A 15,654-nucleotide genomic window follows, 5' to 3' on the forward strand; every position below is an offset into this window, starting at 1 on the left:
TCCTAAATTAACTCTGTTATTATTCTGTGTGCAGTGCCATGGTTTGATACCTCCTAGCGTCACCAAGGAGCAGAGGTAATATTACGGATTATTAGCCATTTAATAATCAAACAAGTTAAAACCACCCAGAAAAGCAGCTTTGCCCCAGATTTAATATTCAGTTCAAAGTCTTTTTATCGAGACAATTCATGATCTGTATGTAGCCAAAAGCTAAATATGCTGGAACTGTTTACAGACTTACTCTAATTAGAATGCATGGGGTTTTGCCGATGAATTTCAAAGCCAACACTCAATCCATCCAGGCTTACCTTCTGAGGGCTGAACTCGGACAGCATGATGCACGTAGCTCCCACCCAAAGAGGGCACAGCAGCTTATTGATCACTCCGTGTACATGATGTAAAGGCAGCACATGCAAGATAACATCTTCCTTCGTCCACTCCCATTTGTCAACCAGCCCTGTTATCTGTGGGGAAAAAATATAAAATCCAGCATTAGGCCAAGGGGAGCCACCAGCTGAGACACAGAACAGAGCTCTAATTACAGAGAAAGCATGGCTAATTCAACCCTAGCTCTGCTGTTTGAGCTGGTAGCAGCATGCCCCTGTCTGGGCTAGTTTCTGGGCCCTGGATGTGAACATAAATTCAGGGGATTCATGGGAAAAAATAGGTGTCAGAATGAAAGTGTCACCAGTAACAAACAGACAAGAAGCTGCAAGGGGGAAGACCTGCACCCCGTTTGATGAATGCAAAGGAAGTGGGGTCTCTTCTTTGAGACCAACAGGAGAAAAGCACCTATCATAAAAACAACTGAATGGGAACATTCTGTGCATCTATAGAATACATATGTATATACATACATGCATCTATAACTCCATCCGTGTTGCCAAAAAATTAGAGATTAATTGCTACTGTTTAGGTAGGACCTACGCTATTACTAACCTGCTGTTGCACAACCAGAGTCAGCAGAAACAATAGTTATCTAAGAAACTTTGCTGACACCATTGATAATGCTGCTGACAAAAAGAAGCTGACCTAGGCTGGCTGATTAGAATCCATGAGAAACAGAAACTGGGGGCAGGAAGTCAATGGTCCATAAGTAGAAAGGAAAATAAACCCAATACTGCGAAAATATTAAATTTTAAGCTTCCAAAAGAAAAAATTATTCCAAAGCACTAGAGTTTGGGCCCTTTTAGGCAGGACAATGCCTTTCAGAGCCTAACCTTCGCAGTCAAAGAGGTCATTTCCAGCTTGTCTAGAAGAAAAGATATTTGAACAGTGCTCCTCATTCCCCCTTCCCGTAGCAGGGAGGGAAGATTTTATCCAGCCACTACAACCCTGGTGTTCTGCACCAAACTGCCAGCCACACCCACTGTTCAATCTGCCTTCCAAATGATCCGAACGCTTGTGAGGAAAGAGTCTTTCCACAATATGGTGAAGCCCTTGTTCTCTCTGCCTAGGCTCACCACAGTATCAGAGCGTCTCGAACCATTTTAGTCCGATACCACATCTTTGAGGTGCAGTGTATTTATTCCCCTTACTGGTGTGATTTTATCAGCTGCAGGCAGCGATACCGAACTGGCAAGGCAAGCAGCACACTCCTTTAGACTTGTAACTCTTTTTGGCTCAGATAGCTAATGGATTTTTTGCCTTGGGGATATATAGCTAAATAATGCACAGACTTTACATAATAGTGACGTGCTGGATCAAATTATACTTCAGTGAGGGGGCATGGATACATTTCTAAAGTCATTTTGCAGGAAAAGCAACCAGTAAAAAAGGCAACTTATAGAGTCACTACCACCTCACCAGGAAAATACCCACCCACTCACCATAGCCTAAGCCACAGTGCATACACAAAGGCAAAGATTTTCAAACATGACTAATGGTTTTGGGTGCCAACCTGGGACACTTCAGAGGGGTCTGGATTTTCAGAGTGCAGTTGCTCAAGCTGCACACCCAACAGGAAGCCCCAAATCACTAGTCACTTTTGAAAAAAACTGACCTCCAATAACATGCCTTTAGTATATCATGAGGGACGTATCACTTACCACAGCTTGCACATTCTGATGGGTACTAAGGACACCTTTTGGTCTTCCTGTAGTCCCACTGGTGTAGATTATCATCGCTCCTCTATCTTTCCACTCAGGACAGTCAATTGCCAAGGGGAACGCTTCCACAGTCTTATCATCTATACAGCCATCTCTACCAGAGTTAACAAGTGGCAGAACGGGTATTCCCAGTTTCTCAGCACTAGGGGTTATGTGCTTCACATACTCTTCTGTGGCAATGACTAGACTACTCTGGGAGTCTTGGATGAAATACTCTAGTTCCTGCACTGGGTGTTTCTTATACAGGGGAACAGCTATGCCTCCACTCATCCAGGAAGCCCACTGGGAAATCACATATGAGGCATCATTTGGGCATAAAAATGAGATCCGCTCCTCCTTTAGGTCCCCACTGGAACATCTGAGCACTTCACAGATTTGCTGAGACAAGTGGACACTTTGAGTGTAAAGGTCCCTGTACGTGTGCTCTCCATTTTGATCAATGATGGCAATTTTATCACCAAAAGCCAAAGCTCTGGTGAAGACGGGGGTAACCCTACCACTGCAGGGTGTTCTTGTGGTGTGTAGGCCTTTTCTGAAATGTCCAACATTCCTCCGTCCACAGGCAGGCCACCTCCAGCGGTGTACACCGTGAACAAGACATCGCATGGGCAAATTCACATGGCAAAATATCCAGGAGCCCAACATTCTGCCTGTATTTCTTGATCAGACTAGATGCTGCAGAGAGAAATTACATGAACCAATAAGCAGGGAGTGGGAATATCCAGGAATTTATACAAAATAGTCACACAAAGGAAAAGGGGGTAGCTTTCATTCCAAGCCTGTTTAAGTGCTAGGCCCCATCTCCACGCGCAGGAAGACAGCCCAAAGCACTCACAGTGGAATCTCTAAATCACAATCTCACTTAAGACAAAAATGTGCATTAAAAGAACATTTATTTTCAACAAGTGAGTTTAGCATAGTAATTAATGCTTACTAATGCCATCCTGTAACTTCCAGTGACTGAAGAAAATAAGCAAAGGAGGCCTGTCTACCCTGCTGATCTGATTGATCATCACAGGTACTGTATCAGGCACACGGTTCCGTCCTACATGACACAACCTTAACAGAATGGGTACAACAGCCAGAGTAGGCAACAACAGCAAACAGTCTGGGCAGCCACCGTACGGTACAGGTCAGGCAGCTGGTTTTCCAAGTGAAAACAGGCAGGCAAGCCAATACCCACCATTACTGACTTGTAGGATTTCTTACAGCATTCCTGGATAGCAGGAAACTAAGAGCACTGACTAGAGCCAGGCAATGTGTCAGCATGAGCTCAGCTGCTACCCCGCACGCCAGAGCTCTACTGGTGCAGCGCTATCCTAACGGGAGCGCACCCCACCACTGACGTCCTGACATCTCCTAAACAGTGTGTGTGAACCATGTTAAATTGTATCAAGGTTCAGCAGTGTAGAAAAACATCCACTAGGGAAATGGGATGAAGGAACAGTCCCCATTATTACGGGGGAAGATTATGGGCTGGCATAAGAGTTACACATTCTGCTCCTTCTGCTCAGGTGCATAATGACATTAAAGTCCACTCTCTCATGGGAGAAGTTCAGAAAAAGACTCTCTTGTTTTTACAGCACTGGAGACAAATATTAGGAATGTCTAAGTGCTATTCATTAGCCACTTCTTTTTTCAGCAATATGTTTGTGCTACCATAATGGCTGCAGCTTGTCGTTCCTCCAGTGGCAGGGCAGAGGGACAGTACACTGGAAGCATCAGGAAGAAACTGCTACAGAAGGTTGCAGGGGAGATTGTGGGTCGAGGGTCTCCAGAACCCTGTCCAGGGCAGCGCCAACACTGGAGCGGTGCTTGTGAGCTGGAGCAGCAGGCCCAGTAGGAAGAAAGGGAAGACTCTGATTGGTTGACGCTGTCCTGAGCCATGCACTGATTGTCACAGATATCCAGCCAAGGAGAGGAAGAAAAATAAGGAAAGGGTCGGAGAGAAAGGACTTTAAGTTGCTTCTTATGTAACAGCGACTATTAAAGTTTAACTCAACAAGTGACGTATCCTTAAAGTGAAACTAAAACAAGACAATTTCTGTCCAAATGCATCTAAAATTTCATTTCCCAAAAAAGATATAGGAGTGCTGCATTCAATGATGGGGTTTCCTTGATGAGGTCAATGGCCATTTGGCTTTACAGGACTTCCAAAAAATCTATTATTGCAACAGCTTACAAAACACAGCTTCCCATAGCGTGAAATAGCAGAAACAATAAACCACCAGAGAATTTGTTTGACAACTATCAATGTAAGATCCAAATGATTTGCAGCTCAACTGTGCTTGGCACCAGCTCAGATGCCCCTGTTGCTAACACCTACTGTCAGCGATGGATTTTTATTTAGTTTTTGCGTAGATGCAGCAGTGAGCTTTCCTGTCTCTCTCATTCACACTAATTAAATTTCCCAAATAAAAAACTTGTTTGCACATATTTTGTTTGCGGAACAATCTCAATTTCGATTTCCGTAATGAAGCCTGTGATTTAGTGCAGAAACATCTTGAAGTGGTCTTTAAACTAAGAAGTGTGGTCACTGCATGCACATGACACACACCAATGAAATGGAAAAAACAAAACAGGTGACACTAGCACGACATCTTTCCATTTCTCATGTTCCTCTTTACAGATAAATTTAAAAAAAGAAAAAAAGACAAGACAGACTGTTAGCAAAACCAGAATCACCTCCTTCTAACTACTGTAATAGCCCCAAGGCTAGACTGCTGGTGAGAGCACACAAGATGCTAACAAGGTGTTAATTGGAACTGACTGCATTTCCACTGTGCCACTGAGGAGCACAGAGTTCCAAGCCACTATGGTTAACTACACTTGGCTTAGGCCACGGCTACACTGGCGCTTTACAGCGCTGCAACTTTCGCGCTCAGGGGTGTGAAAAAAACACCCCCCTGAGCGCTGCAAGATACAGCGCTGTAAAGACTCAGTGTAAACAGTGCCGCAGCGCTGGGAGCGCGGCTCCCAGCGCTGCAAGCTACACCTGTAGAGGATGTGGAGTACGTGCAGCGCTGGTAGAGCTCTCTTCCAGCGCTGGTGCTGCGACCAGACTCGCACTTCAAAGCACTGCCACGGCAGCGCTTTGAAGTGCAAGTGTAGCCATACCCTTAGTTGGTTTCCCCTGGAAAGCTCAAAGAGCCAGGTTTTAGCTGCCACTTCGAAACTGCAGCTTCAGAGACTCACACCATCCTCTTTTCACCACAATGCCAGTGCAGATTTAATGGAACAATAAGCAACAGCAGCTTTCACTGGTCCTGTGCACTTATGGACTTCACTGAACTTATGACAACCGTGTAAAGCATTACAAAAGTGCTGGATGTGCTAGTTTGGCAAGGGCCGAGGCAGATTCCTTTCTTTTACATTTTTCAGGGAGCTACACCAGTAACGGGAATCAAATCTAACTAAGAGTATACAGCTGAGTAAGACCTGCTGCCACGGGATGGGGACTGCAGGAAAGTGCACTAGCTTTTGTCTTTGGAGATAGGTTCAAACTCTATCCTACTATGGCTAAGGTAACAAGCGAAAATACATTTGGTGGTTTCACCCAGCTCTTGACATCACAAAGTCTTGCAATGAGTGGCAGAGAAGACTGTGGTAATTATGGGCAACTGTGGGATCCAAATTCTATACCCAATAAAGCACCACCACAGTTCAATAAAGCACCACCACAGTTGAAGGTGGGGAGGGCAACACAACCCCAAACCAACTAGGACTGGCCAGAGAAGCAGGAACTATACTATTAACAATCTGATATATAAGGAGTTAACATTCTTCCTTCACCCTGGACAGCGTTTCCATTCCCCGGCTCCCCACTCCAATGCTTTCCTCAGCCAGAAATTACATTTCTAAAGGTAGGAAAACAGGAGCCAGCTTCACATCTCTCGATTTAGGATTACAAAACAAACAAAGGTGATCTCAGAATGCTAACTGAGCCACAATACAATGCAAAGTAACTGGGTAACTGCCACAGATTTATCAGTGTCAGTTCATTTTCCAAGATACTAATAACCATGTATTGTTCATGTCTGACCACTAACAATATGTAGACTAGATGGTGGTATAAATCCTCTTAGGAAACCAGCTGGGATTTAAAGTGGAAACCTGTCACTTATTTCAGATGATGCTACCGTGCAACCTTTCAAGAGGAAAACAACATACTGGTTAAAATGAAATTAAGCATAGCATTAAAATAACTGATGGATTATTTCCTTGCAAGCCACAGCTTCTCTACAGATGCCCTCACATTATTTAGTCTTACCCGTATTCTTCCACCTGCACAACAAACACCATAATCACTCTTCTCTTTCATATGCTGAAGCACAGCCGTTTCTGAAGGAGCAAAAAGGAGAACTGGCTCAGCAACTCTAAGCTATAAAAACCCACAATACCATCAGTTTATAATTCAGATGTATACAGAAAACACTGCCCATTGCTTTAGATGTTTGAAACTAGACCACCCAAAACCCCAGAAGATATCTTCCCGGACGCAATCCTGCTCTGATCTCTGGGAATGGACAAGGTGACAAAGTAACAAAGATCTGCTGCACCTCTAGCACCTATGACTCTGTTGGAGACTGGACACAAACTATCACCCAATGACCTCAGTCATTCCTAGGCCCTGTGTCACCTCTCAACCATCTCTAGTAATAGTGGTCCAAATACACCCTAGGAAGAAAGATCATGCCAGTGCACAAATTCCTTCACTGCTAAGAAATTTATCTCTTGCTTCAAATTTTCCTAAATCATTCCTTGCAATTCCATCTCTAACTCACCCAGCTTTCAAATGTGTCTCTACAAATCCCCATTATCTAATCTCACCTTGGTCACAGTATAAATACATATGTAATTATAAAAACACACTAGATGACTTGAGCAACACTCTTTTTGCTGAGCTAGTCAAAAGGTCTGATCCTGACCTCAGACACATGGTTATCACTGCATCTCTTTAAAGATCAGCTCTTGACACTGTAACTAATCTTGCAAAAGGAGCGTGCCCCATTGTCCCAGACAGCATGATCAAACCAGAAGCACACTCAAGACCACCAGATAACTTTCTGCAGGTTGTCTGCCTCTGCATCACCTGATGGAGAGTGCGTGTGCTGCTCTGAAGTGGGTGAAAGGACCGCTTCCATCAAACTAACCGAAAATCACATCTGTTGTGTGCAGAAAGACCAGATGCTTTCAAACTTCCTAACTTTCCAAACAGCTTTGTGTCAGCACTTCCATCCAGAAATTTAGACAACTCAACAAATCCCAAAGGACTACCGTTAAATGTGGATCAGGAAAATGAGGGAGTATTTCCCCCAGACAGAGGAGAAGAAAGATGTGGGTGTGCATATTGTGATTGGAGGAAGTGGTTTCAGGGTGGTGGGATTTATTTAAAGAGGTGTGAAAAACTTCAACACCCTTTGTATTTTCAGTGTTACTGTTTGTTTCCATAGTTCATTTGCATGGAAGTCAGGGCCCTGAGGCTGGTGTATCTCCCTCCATGCAAGCACGCAGCACATGCACTGCGCCAATCTGCACCCCCTCTACCCCCCCCCAGAGCATACAGATAGCACCAATCGCACCCCACAACCCCCCCGGGCACATGGACAGCACCAATCAGCAACCCCCCTGAACCCCAGCACCCAACTTGCAGGCCCCCGCCAGATGCAGCTGCTGGAGCAGGATATGGGCAGCCCACCCCCAGGCATGGGAGCGCAGGCATGTCTGGGGAGGCAGCGAGGAGGACAAGGATGGGGGCATTAGACAAGGGCACCGTGGGGAAGATGTGGCTGGACAGGCAGCCCGGGGCCGAGGGGGCGCTAGGGAAGAGCATCCTGGGGAGACAGGGGCGGGGCAGGAGCCCCGGGGGGGGGCGGTAGGGAAGGGCACTCTGGGGATATGGGGGCGGGGCAGGAGCCCCGGGGGGGGATTAGGGAAGAGCATCCTGGGGAGACGGGGGTGGGGCAGGAGCCCCGGGGGGGCGCTAGGGAAGGGCACCCTGGGGACATGGGGGCGGGCAGGAGCCCCGGGGGGGGTGCTAGGGAAGGGCACCCTGGGGACATGGGGGCGGGGCAGGAGCCCCGGGGGGGGTGCTAGGGAAAGGCATCCTGGGGACATGGGGGCGGGGCAGGAGCCCCGGGGGGGGGCGCTAGGGAAGGGCACCCTGGGGACATGGGGGCGGGCAGGAGCCCCGGGGGGGGGGGGCGGTAGGGAAGGGCACTCTGGGGATATGGGGGCGGGGCAGGAGCCCCGGGGGGGGATTAGGGAAGAGCATCCTGGGGAGACGGGGGCGGGGCAGGAGCCCCGGGGGGGCGCTAGGGAAGGGCACCCTGGGGACATGGGGGCGGGCAGGAGCCCCGGGGGGGGGCGCTAGGGAAGGGCACCCTGGGGACATGGGGGTGGGCAGGAGCCCCGGGGGGGCGCTAGGGAAGGGCACCCTGGGGACATGGGGGCGGGCAGGAGCCCCGGGGGGGCGCTAGGGAAGGGCACCCTGGGGACATGGGGGCGGGGCAGGAGCCCCGGGGGGGGTGCTAGGGAAAGGCATCCTGGGGACATGGGGGCGGGCAGGAGCCCCGGGGGGGGCGGTAGGGAAGGGCACCCTGGGGAGATGGGGGCGGGGCAGGAGCCGCGGGGGGGCGGTAGGGAAGGGCACCTTGGGGACATGGGGGCGGGGCAGGAGCCCCGGGGGGGCGCTAGGGAAGGGCACCCTGGGGACATGGGGGCGGGGCAGGAGCCCCGGGGGGGGCGCTAGGGAAGGGCACCCTGGGGAGATGGGGGCGGGGCAGGAGCCCCGGGGGGGGCGCTAGGGAAGGGCACCCTGGGGAGATGGGGGCGGGGCAGGAGCCGCGGGGGGGCGGTAGGGAAGGGCACCCTGGGGACATGGGGGCGGGGCAGGAGCCCCGGGGGGGCGCTAGGGAAGGGCACCCTGGGGAGACGGGGGCGGGGCAGGAACCGCGGGGGGGGAGGGGCGGCCGGGCCTCACCTGCCGGACCGCGTCTCGCGGGTGGTGGCGCCCGGGCAGTGGGGGGGTTGAGTCCGTCCGGGAAGTGGGTCCCCGCGGAAACCAGGTGCCGCCGCCAGCGGTTCCGGCCCGGGCAGAACCAGCTCCCTGGAGCGGGGCCGGAAGGGGGCAACCCCGAGCTCGGGGCCAGGGTGACACGCCCCCGCGCCCGTGGCGTCACTGCTGTGACGTCACAGCCCTTCGAGCGGTGAGGCTGACGTCACGGGGCAGCCCCGCCAGGGGCCCAGCGGTCCCCGTTCGATGGGCACAGCGCCCACGGCCGGGCTGGGTCCTGCAGCGGCGCCTGTTCCCCCCGCTCGCTCTCTGCTCACCCAGCAACCTCCTCAGGTTACATCGGGATGGAGCCTGAGCCCCCGCCCGGCCCGGCCCGGCCCGGCACTGCCCACCCCCTCCTCGAGACACGTGTGCGGGGCCCCTTCCCCTTCGTGTGGTGGGAGCAGCTAGGAAAGCCGAGCACAGACCGGGGAGCGGCTGTGCCAGCCCCGTGCCCCCATGGAACAGATGGGCCCGAGCCCAGAGAGCTCCCCATGGCAGGGTGCAGCGGCTGAATGAAAGAGACAAATGGGGGCAGAGAACGCGTCCCCACGGGAGTGACCCGGCCCTGGACCCCACAAGTTTATTGAAAATGGTTTCTAAGTGAAATTGTGCCCAAATCCCAAACTTGCATTCAAGTTTGTGGGGAGGCTCCTAGAGATGTAAAGGGAATACCTGAGAACATACCCCGCCCTGCGGATGTGATGGCTGACATACTGGGAACTGAAGTGGGGCCATCCAGAACTAAAAACACAGGCTGTTAAATGGCTTGAACTAAAGCCCTCAGGGTGGGACTGTAACAAAACTCATATCCTCTGTGGACTGGGAACAGAATGGAGTCTGTAAGACACCTTTACAAGTGGGTTAAATAGAGAAGCAGTGGCAGGTGTCAAACAATGGAAGTGAAAATCATAGTGTAAAGACCCAGTGCAAAGCACCTGTGAAGGAGAAGCAGACAGCCAAGAACATGGGAAATCGACCTGCAGAGTGTAAATTTGACAAGGTTACACCTTGGAAAAGGTGCAACATGTTAGCTATTCAACTCTGCTAACACTAATCCAAAAGCAGTGTAGAAACCCGCCCACTCAAATAACAATTGGAGCTGTTCCTTGTTAGGGCACTTTTATACTAGCATACTTCAACACACACAACTTTTATTTTAATCACTCAGACCCTCGAAACTCCACCTTTTACTTTTTGCAGGCAAGGAAACAATCTTAGCAAGCAATGGTGGCATGTGTCTGTGTATGCAAGGCACACATTGCCTGCCCAAGCCAGCTGTGCCCACGGGATGATTCTGTCCAGTCCCCGAATGTGCACAGAGGACACCATTTTGTAGAACAACCTCTCCTGCACCGTATGTGTGAGGTCACACCACCTGAAGAACAACATTTTTCATTCAAGTGTGGAATTGCATGCCTGACTAAAATGTCATGGAATGCCACTGGCAAGCAGAGCAAACAACATTACAGGTGCCACCATATGCCATGCAGGGTTGGGAGAATGGGGACCCCTTCTAAACAAAATCTTCCTACTTTAGCAAAGCTAACAGATGTTTATATTTTACTAAAATGATCTGTACAAATAAAATGCTAACTTTGCAGCCTCTTTTGGGAGCCCTCTGTCTGGTACTTTGCAGATCAAGGACTCACTGCTGGTAGCCTGTTGCCACGCTGACAACTTTACTCCTCTGGCTCAACAGAACTACAGTTAACGTAAGTTTGTCTGTGCAGAAGACAGTGCTTTTTGCAACACTGGGGAATGAACTCCTCCAGGAGCTAAGGACCATCACAAGCCTCACCACCTTCCACTCCTAAAACAAGGTGCATTCCTTTGGTCTTGGCTTCTCTAATATAAACATATTGTGACATATGCATTTGTGGGTATATAGAAATTAGAAATAATGACAAATGTTATACAATATATAATAAAACAATTCCAAACCAATCCACTGTACATACTTCTCCTCCAGGGGAGAGGATGAGAGAACAAACACATCACAAATATTAGACACAATGCTTAATACATAGCTGGAAGGCACTAGATACTAGGGTGATGAGTGCAGTACAAAAAACCTGCAAAAACCAGAATAGGATAGAATACACCGTCTCCCACACACACTCCCTCACTCTGGTTGCTCCAAGAATACAGACTGCAGCCAGATCTCATGTTTAACAACTGAGAGTGCACCTGACACCACAAACAATCTCATGGCTACATTATTTATATACATATATAGTGAGAAAGAGGCAGAGAAGCAGCAAGAGTCTAAGACACATGCAAATATTTATTCTTTTTACAAATGTCCCTCACCAGATCTGAGTAGGTGCTAGTCAGTGTGAATAAGGGCTGCAGAATCTGGTTTCTCTCTCGTTCTTACTAGATCTACTCCCAGTGAGTCTGTCAGTTGCTTCTGCTTTATTGACACAAAAACATTTTACTTTGGTTAGCCCTGCAGAGCCAATCCAGCTCCAGGAAGGTGACCTGGATTCTATTCTGACTCAGACACTGGGTGCAATGTTCTCAACTCAGTGCTGATTGCAGAAGCCTTTAAAACAAAAATTGCTGTAAAAGGAATTTGAGCTGGACCCCACAGAAGAGACTCCCTGGCAGCCCTACAATGGCATCTCCTCAGAGTCTCGTTCCTGACCACCCTTTAACAGATTGCTTTGAATTCTCTTTTTCTCTTCCCCCATACTGAGATACTTATTGCTACAGACTCAGCTTTAGCTACCTTTTCAAATGTAATGCCTGCCAGTGTCATGATGGTGGAGGTGGAGGGCAGCAATGGGCGGCTGACCAGGGTTGTGAGTTCAATCCTTGAGGGGGCCATTTGGGGATTGGTCTTGCTTTGAGCAGGGGGTTGGACTAGATGATCTCCTGAGGTCCCTTCCAACCCTAATAATCTATGATTCTAATCTATGATTCTATGACCATTAGGCTAAAGGAGGAGGGAGCTGAAACCAGTTGCACAAAGAAAAGAGGATATTTACTTGGCACCATGTCAGTGAGTACCTGCCAGGGGCAGGAGGGTGGCTGAGTGCAGTGGATGCTTCTCTCTAGACTAAGTGCCCTGACGCTCCAGAGGCAGCCAGTGTGCTGGGTGGGATGACCTCACTCTTTCCTTCCCAGCTCACACCTTCCTTGTAATGATCGCTGAGGGCCTTGGCTGGCAGCAAATTCACTTTCCACTTCGATCTCTGCATTTCCAGAGTTCAGCTTCCTGCCTTCACCAGTGACCAAAACACCTGTGTGTGGAATGAGTCTCCTCCGAGCTAATGCAGCACTTCCAGTGCACCCATCCCTGTAGCATCTGCTGCAGGTGCTTCCTTCCACTTCTTCGTATGCTACAGTAGAAAAGCCCTAATCCTCCCTTTGGCTTCCCGGTTCATCTGACTCCTGCTACATGGCTACCGTGGCCAACATTCTCAAAAGTGGGCACCGATTTTGGTTGTAGCAGTACTAGGGGGTGCCCCACTAGAGATGTTTGCATTAGCAGTGACCGATGTGGTAGGCAGGCAGAGTTGTAAGAGAAAGGTCTTTACGAAGCATGCTGAGAGGCTGCTATTACCTGCTGAGGCTCTAAAGTCTGAGAATAGCAGCCTGGCCCAGTCTTGCATTCCTGAGTCCCACCAAACTAGGACCTTCCCAAAACCTGGCCCTCTTTCTCCAGTTCCACTTCATCTTTTTAGAGACATCCAGAGCCTGATTTTCCAAAGTGCTGAGCATCTGCAGCTCCAGGCCTAGGTATCTCAGGTTGGACACCTCCTAAAGGGAGCGCCCATAATGAGTGGCCACTTCTGAGAAGGCAACTGAATAACCTCTTGTCATGCATAGCTGGCAGGAGACAGGTTATGGAGGAAGATGCTGGAGCAGATACCCCAAAGCTTTGCCCCATGCCTTATAATCTGGTGTGGTGGGACTCAGGAATGCAAGACTGAATGATTCAAGGCCTGGACAAAATGCCTTACAGAGAGAGACTTAAGCAGTTCAGTGGTTAGTTTATCAAAAAGAAGATCAAGAGGATTCTTGATTATAGCATCTAAGGACCTTTACAGGGAGAAAATACCAGGTACAAAGGGCTCTTTACTCTAGCAGAGAAAGGCGTAGGAAGAACCACTGGCTGGAAACTGAAGCCAGAGACTTTAACAATGGGGGTGTCTAATCATTGGAACAAACCTGCAAGGAGAATGGTGCATTCACCATCTCTGGCTGTCTTCAGACCAAGCCTTTCCGGAAGGTATGCTTTAGTCAAACACAAGTCGCAAGGGTAAATGTGGGTTATTCTGTATGGGTGCGCCGGCACCAACTCTCAACATTGGGCAGTGCAGTGAAGCTCACTAAAGAATTCTTAGAGGCTAACCTACTCAGAAGGACAGTCCCTCCCTTGCTGGGACAGGAGATGGGGAAGACGTCAGTAGATGCTCAGATAGGACAAGGGACTGAGAAAAGGAGGGAGGAGTCCACCCTCTGCCGGAGGAGGGATGGTGTGTTATCAATATGGGTGGCCAGGAGCACACATGATCTGTTGTGGAACGTGGAAAAAGAGACTGAAGAGGGGCTTAATCAGAGAGACTCAAAGGGCATAGACCTGGAGGTAGAACAGCAACAAATTAGGAAGGCCAGGACAAGAAAAAAGGTTCCCTATTTCTCTCTCTGATGCACAGAGGCTGGTTACAGACTTCCTCATTGCAGCCATTTCTGTTGCCAGCTTCCTGGCTTTATCCCCACCCTAGAGGATGCTGAGCCCATGGGCAGAGCTCAGCAAAGTTCAGAAAAGATCAACCAAGGATGCACCATCATCTCTTGGCCATCTGCACAATCTGCTGTGCGTGGCCTCTCATTCTGGCAAACCACTGTGAGCGGAGCTTATTTTGGGGGTGGAGCTTGGAAGAATCCCACCACCTTCCTGGAATTCAATCCCTGAGCACAAATCACTGCTTGCTTGTCCTCAAGCTGATGGTCGTGCTGGTGACTGACCCTGAGGGGTGCCGGAGGGAGCTGCAAGACAGAGACTGAGAATTTTGTTCGTTCTAAGTTGTCACTCTTCCACCAGAGGCAGCACAGTGTGAAGGCTGGAGCGTCCGATATTCCCTCTCTCCAGACACTTTACCGTTAACACCCCCTGAGCCCATTGCTTCTCCAAGTCACAAGGGTAAATGTGGGTTAAGTGGGAGAGAGCAGAATAGGGTCCCTAATGGAAAAGGAGCAGTTCCCTCTTTTCCTCAGCCAATAGTTACCTGTCTTCTGTTCCCATCCCAGCACTCTCACTGTGTAGTGCACCAGAATACACACAGCCTTCCTCCAGCCCTTGCTTTCTGAGGTGGGTTCCTCTCCAGTGCTTACTGGGGCAGATCAAACACTGCAGAGAGCTGCAAGCTTTAGGGGTTACAACGCCGGCTTTTTGGAAGGAAAAGCAAATTGGCTTCTCTGCGACTGCGCCAAACACAACTTCTTCCATGTGTAACCCTGAGGGTGCTGAGGTTGAGCCTGTATGCAACATCCAAGCAGGGACCGTCCTCTCCCACACAAGGCCCCATTCACCCCCTGCTCTGTTTGCCCAGCTCTCCTTGTGCATCCTAATTCCCCTTCTCAGCTTCCAACCCCACCCCCAGCCCAAGAACTCCATCACAGCTCCTCCAAAGTAGCCTCATGCCCTCTCCTCCTTGCTGTGGGAAACAGGCAACTCTGCTAATCAAAGCCAAATCGGGCTCTGGTTTTGTAGCTGCTACACTTGGCAGGAGTCATCTACCAAGGACACTTGATGCCTTGCAAAGCCAATGAGGGACAAGCGAGCTGTGCCCAGTGGTAGACAGACAGGCTCCAGTTGGTAGGATTCATGCAGATCCCACCCAGCTGGCCAGTCCAGCCAGCACCTTCAGCAAGAGGCCACGTCCCTGGACTCACTAGCACCAAGAGTGAGAAAGAAAGACTGGCTGTGTCTGCCTAGGAATTAAAAGAATTCTGGAGCTGAAGGAAATAAACAAGTATGACCTGGGCTGCCATGGAAACAGCGTGACCCCCTGGGAAATCCCCATTGCCTGGGCAATTTGTCATCACCCCACTTCTGGCGTGATCAGTACACAGCCCAGCGGGGCCAGGGAGCAAGTTCCTAGAGCTCTGTGCTTGGGGCAGGCAAGAATTGCCCACTGCTCTCAACAGAAGCTGCATGGTGCTGAGCTAACAAAGAAGTCTCTTGGACAGGTGAACAGGCTGCAAAGAGCGACTCTTTGGTAAGCACCGGGGGAGCCAGCTGGCCGACGGGCCGCGGCAGAGGATTGGGGCAACAACAACAAAAAGTAGGTAAATCAGGAGCACTTTGATGCTTTGCTTGTGAGTTACTGGGACATTTGCCTGTTTAGATTGGAAGTTTTCTGGGGCAGGGACCAGGCTTCTACAGGACCCAATCCACTAGCCTCTATCACCATAGAAAGAACTGTTGCTAGATGAAGGTGTATTTTTACAGGGTCCTTTAGGCAAATGCTGAAAGCC

At 49.8% G+C, this 15,654-nt stretch overlaps 1 protein-coding gene and 1 long non-coding RNA gene across 6 annotated transcripts in view; one reads left to right on the forward strand and one right to left on the reverse strand.

Moving 5' to 3' along the window:
• Window positions 1–9,147, reverse strand: part of ACSF3 (acyl-CoA synthetase family member 3) — a 117,184-nt gene extending 108,037 nt beyond the window's left edge. Inside the window, exons 1-4 of one of the 5 annotated variants that reach the window (XM_050922656.1) lie at window positions 7,756–7,916; window positions 6,379–6,449; window positions 2,049–2,783; window positions 309–464 (exon numbers count right to left, since the gene is read on the reverse strand). In XM_050922656.1, coding sequence (XP_050778613.1) covers window positions 309–464; window positions 2,049–2,753 — 861 coding nt within the window. In that variant the 5' untranslated portion in view covers window positions 2,754–2,783; window positions 6,379–6,449; window positions 7,756–7,916. Of the gene's footprint in view, window positions 1–308; window positions 465–2,048; window positions 2,784–6,378; window positions 6,450–7,755; window positions 7,923–9,090 lie in introns of those variants that run through there. The other 4 variants (XM_050922660.1, XM_050922661.1, XM_050922657.1 and 1 more) reach the window with 4 other exon arrangements.
• LOC127034143 (uncharacterized) overlaps window positions 1–15,654 on the forward strand; it is a 150,270-nt gene that overhangs the window by 106,973 nt on the left and 27,643 nt on the right. The window lies entirely within an intron of this gene.

Source organism: Gopherus flavomarginatus, chromosome 14 (assembly GCF_025201925.1).
Source record: "Gopherus flavomarginatus isolate rGopFla2 chromosome 14, rGopFla2.mat.asm, whole genome shotgun sequence".
In the NCBI taxonomy this organism is placed as follows: Eukaryota; Metazoa; Chordata; order Testudines; family Testudinidae; genus Gopherus; species Gopherus flavomarginatus.